The 4199-nt window shown below is 38.9% G+C and overlaps 1 protein-coding gene across 1 annotated transcript; it reads left to right on the forward strand.

Annotated features, from left to right (window-relative positions):
- The first annotated feature begins 1101 nt into the window (after positions 1-1101).
- On the forward strand, positions 1102-3903 carry LOC115874901. Its single transcript, XM_030890199.1, has one exon. The coding sequence runs from the start codon at positions 1102-1104 to the stop codon at positions 3901-3903; it is 2802 nt and encodes a 933-aa protein (XP_030746059.1).
- The last annotated feature ends 296 nt before the right edge of the window (positions 3904-4199 follow it).

The following is a 4199-nucleotide window of genomic DNA, read 5'->3' on the forward strand; positions in this document are numbered from 1 at the left end:
ATTTTTTTATCTACTGCGTCCTATTGTTTTCAGTATACGCAAATTAGATGAGTCAAAAGCGATGTGTATAAGCAAAGGCGATGAGTCAAATATACATCTGGCCGTTAGGCCTTTAAAGAAGTATTTGACAACATATCAAGCTATTTATCTAGTGCCCCTCTCTCTAAAGCTGAAGAACAAAAAATTTTGAGGACGGTGAACGAAAGAAGACATTTTGCTATTACTTCAGTACATTTAGCTGCAGATTTGTTGAACCCGAACTCACAAGGGGCCCATTTTTCTGAAAGGGTAGTTCTGGTGGCACTTTTGTTTATTGATACAGTTGCTACTAATGATGACAGCATTGATTCTAATAAAGTACTTCTGGAAATAGCTGCATATAGAAGTAAAACAGGCGACACATTCGAAAAACAATTTTTATGGAAAGTAGTGGAAAAAATGTCTCCTCTAGATTGGTGGACTGGTTTACTTAGTCATACTGAAGTGGCCAAGGTCAGTCCAAAATTTTGTCAGCTCCTGCTACTTCAGCCGCGACAGAAAGGTCTCTGAGTACATTCAGCTGGACACATAATAAGAGACTAAGAGAGAATAAGTTAACTACTGAACGAGCAGGGAAATTAACATATATATATATATATATATATATATATATATATATATATATATATATATATATATATATATATATATATATATATATATATATATATATATATATATATATATATATATATATATATATATATATATATATATATATATATATATATATATATATATATATATATATATATATATATATATATATATATATATATATATATATATATATATATATATATATATATATATATAAAGCTGATTATCGTGGAAACTATAAAATCATATATATATATATATATATATATATATATATATATATATATATATATATATATATATATATATATATATATATATATATATATATATATATATATATATATATATATATATATATATATATATATATATATATATATATATATATATATATATATATATAGACATACCGCCGCACGCGCAACGCCTGAAATTAGAGCACAAAGAAGGATTAAAAAAATGGAGGCAAAAATTCAACTTGCAAGACAAAAAGCGTCCAGAATACAGTGTGTGATTGAATATAAAATACAAGGTACACCGTTTACAAGGAGAGTGCGAAAAATTGCAGCAGAACTAAGACGCAACCACCACACATTGAATCAAGGAATACTGCTTGCAGCCAAACAGCATTATATTGACCGCATCAAAGTTCTCATGATCTCCAAAAGACAGCTGGCTGAAAAGACCAAGGCCATTATGGAAAACAAAATGTTTCGGGAAAAGCCAGGACGACTATTCTCACCACCAATGGCGCAAATAGAAAATCCGCCTACCACTGAAGAAGTAGAGAACTTCTGGAAAGACTTGTATGGCGAGGTTCGACCACTCCGATATAACACCCCGGCCCTCGAGCAATTCAAAGTCTTCGCTCAGAACCACCGAACGGCTAATGAGCCGAAACATCAAATCACAGAGGAAGAAGTTCAACAAGCACTCCAGGGTACGAAGAACTTCTCAGCGCCGGGCCCAGACTGTATAAACGCATACTGGTGGAAAAAACTGACATCTACACATCTCCACCTGGCAAGGATATTCGACACATGGTTGCATGGAAACCAACAAATACCGTCGTGGGTGGTAGAGGGGCGGACAGTATTAATACCTAAAAGTGGAGATCTATCGCAGCCGAAGAACTACAGGCCGATAACCTGCCTAAATGCATGCTACAAGATATTCACAAGGATCTTGTATGCCCGACTATTATCAGCTATCAAAACAGCGCTCGATGAGATCCACGAACAACGAGGCTCAAAAAGGGGGGTGGCTGGATGTAAGGAGAATCTTCTTATCGACCGGAGCATCACACAAGATTCGATGCAGTACCAGCGAAACTTATCCATGGCCTGGATAGATTATCGCAAGGCATTTGACTCCACAAGCCATGAACTTATCCTGCGCCTGCTACGAACCCTTGAGGCACCGGAGGCAGTGGTGGACTGTATTGAGAGGCTGATGCCGCTCTGGAAAACTCGGGTGTGCATCAACAACGGAACAACTAAGATTTGCACGGATGCAATTCAGCTAAGAAGGGGAGTTTTCCAGGGCGACTCACTGAGTCCTCTCCTCTTCTGCATCTCCCTTCTCCCACTTTCGATCGCACTTCGGAACACACGCGGATACAAATGTGGAAAGCCAGGAATCAGAGGTCACAAGGTCACACACTTATTTTATATGGATGACCTAAAGCTGTACACCGCAGGAGAAAGGGACCTAAAAATATCTCTGCGAATTGTGGAGGAGTTTACGAGTGCGATTGGAATGGAACTTGGGCTCAATAAATGTGCTGTAATTCACCTAAAAAGGGGAAGAAATGAAAACTACGGAGAGGATGTGCAATTGGTAGATGGAAGTACAATTCAAAAACTGACCGATGATGAGACATATACCTACCTTGGAATTGAACAGCGGCATTTCCAAGAGACACAAAAGGTTAAAGACTCTCTCTGCGAACGTTATCGGAAGAGACTTCGTCAAATCTGGTCTTCCAGTTTGTCTGGAGTGAATAAAACCCTTGCAACCAACATACTGGCCACACCTATTATCACATACTCCTTTGGTGTAATAAAATGGACGGAGAATGAACTGCACCAACTCGATGTAATAACTCGAAAGATGATGCACATGGAAAAAAGCTTGCACACAAAATCATCTGTCCCGAGGCTTTATCTACCAAGGGAACAGGGAGGACGCGGTCTTCTCAGTTTAGAAAGCTTACACCAAAGAGTGATCCTAAGCACGGCGTACACACTCCTTAAAACTCAAGATCCTCTACTAGTAATGGTACGAGACCACGAGAAAGAAGAAATTGGTGGATTCATTTTCAAAGAAGCAAAAAAAGCAGCGAATAAACTCAATCTAATATTCGATCTTCAGCGCCAACATCCAGAATCCATCACAGAACACAGCGCCACACAGGTAGTCAACCGAATTAGGTCCGCACAGAACAGGAGGTTCTTGCAAAATCACGTGGAGAAACCCGTGCACGGAGCCTTCTATAACATAATGACACAACAGCAGCTTTCTGAGAGACTATCATTTGCTTTCCTGAGGTCGAGCGGCTTAAGATCTGAGACAGAGGGATTTATACTGGCATGCCAGGACGGTGTCTATGGCTCTTTGGTGTACCGTAGCCGTATTATGGGCCAACAAATCGAAGATATAAGATGTAGAGCATGCCATCAAGCTCCGGAGACCCTGTGGCACATACTATCAGCCTGCCCTACTTATGCGGCTTCGGCTTATACCCAGCGCCATAACGCCGCATTGAGGGTGATATACTATCACCTTCGTCATATGCATGGATTTGATGAAACGCCAGTACTACCACAAACACCGAAAGAAATTGAGTCCTTGGTGGAAAACGAAACAACCAAAATTTACTGGAACTATACATTCCAGGCCTTCGGACAAATACGGGCGAACAGACCAGACATAGTTCTCCAGGATATAGCGAAGAAAATAATTTATGTCATAGAATTCTCGGCGCCATCAGAGAAGAACATAATCAGTAAAGAAGAGGAAAAGAGGGAGAAGTACCAGGAACTCCTAGAGCAAATGCGCAGAATGTACGCTGATCATTCTGTAAGGTTGGTGGTACTGGTGATAGGAAGTTTGGGAGGAGTTAAAGACACCCTGCTCCAGCAATTGAAACTGATACCAGCGTGTTATAATGTAGCGGAACGACTTGCTGCAAGCATGCAGAAGGCAGTGATTTTGGGCTCTCTCAAAATACTCAGGGCACACGATACGCGGATTCAGTGAACGGCTTACCAGACGGACGTCAGGAGTTGAACACTGAAAGAGGACACCGGCAAGTTTCCTTCAAGTGTCGGAGCTGAAGGAAGCAAACCGGATATGTAAAAAAAAAAAAAAAAAAAAAAATATATATATATATATATATATATATATATATATATATATATATATATATATATATATATATATATATCCAATAATTGGAATAAACTATACAAAAAAGTATTTAGGGCAGAAAATTTTGGAGAAAAAGAGATGGGTGGAAAGTCTGAGAGTTATAAAGAGAGTTCAGTATCACAGAC

Source organism: Sitophilus oryzae, unplaced genomic scaffold (assembly GCF_002938485.1).
Source record: "Sitophilus oryzae breed Bouriz unplaced genomic scaffold, Soryzae_2.0 scaffold_1307_pilon_pilon, whole genome shotgun sequence".
Taxonomy (NCBI): domain Eukaryota; kingdom Metazoa; phylum Arthropoda; class Insecta; order Coleoptera; family Curculionidae; genus Sitophilus; species Sitophilus oryzae.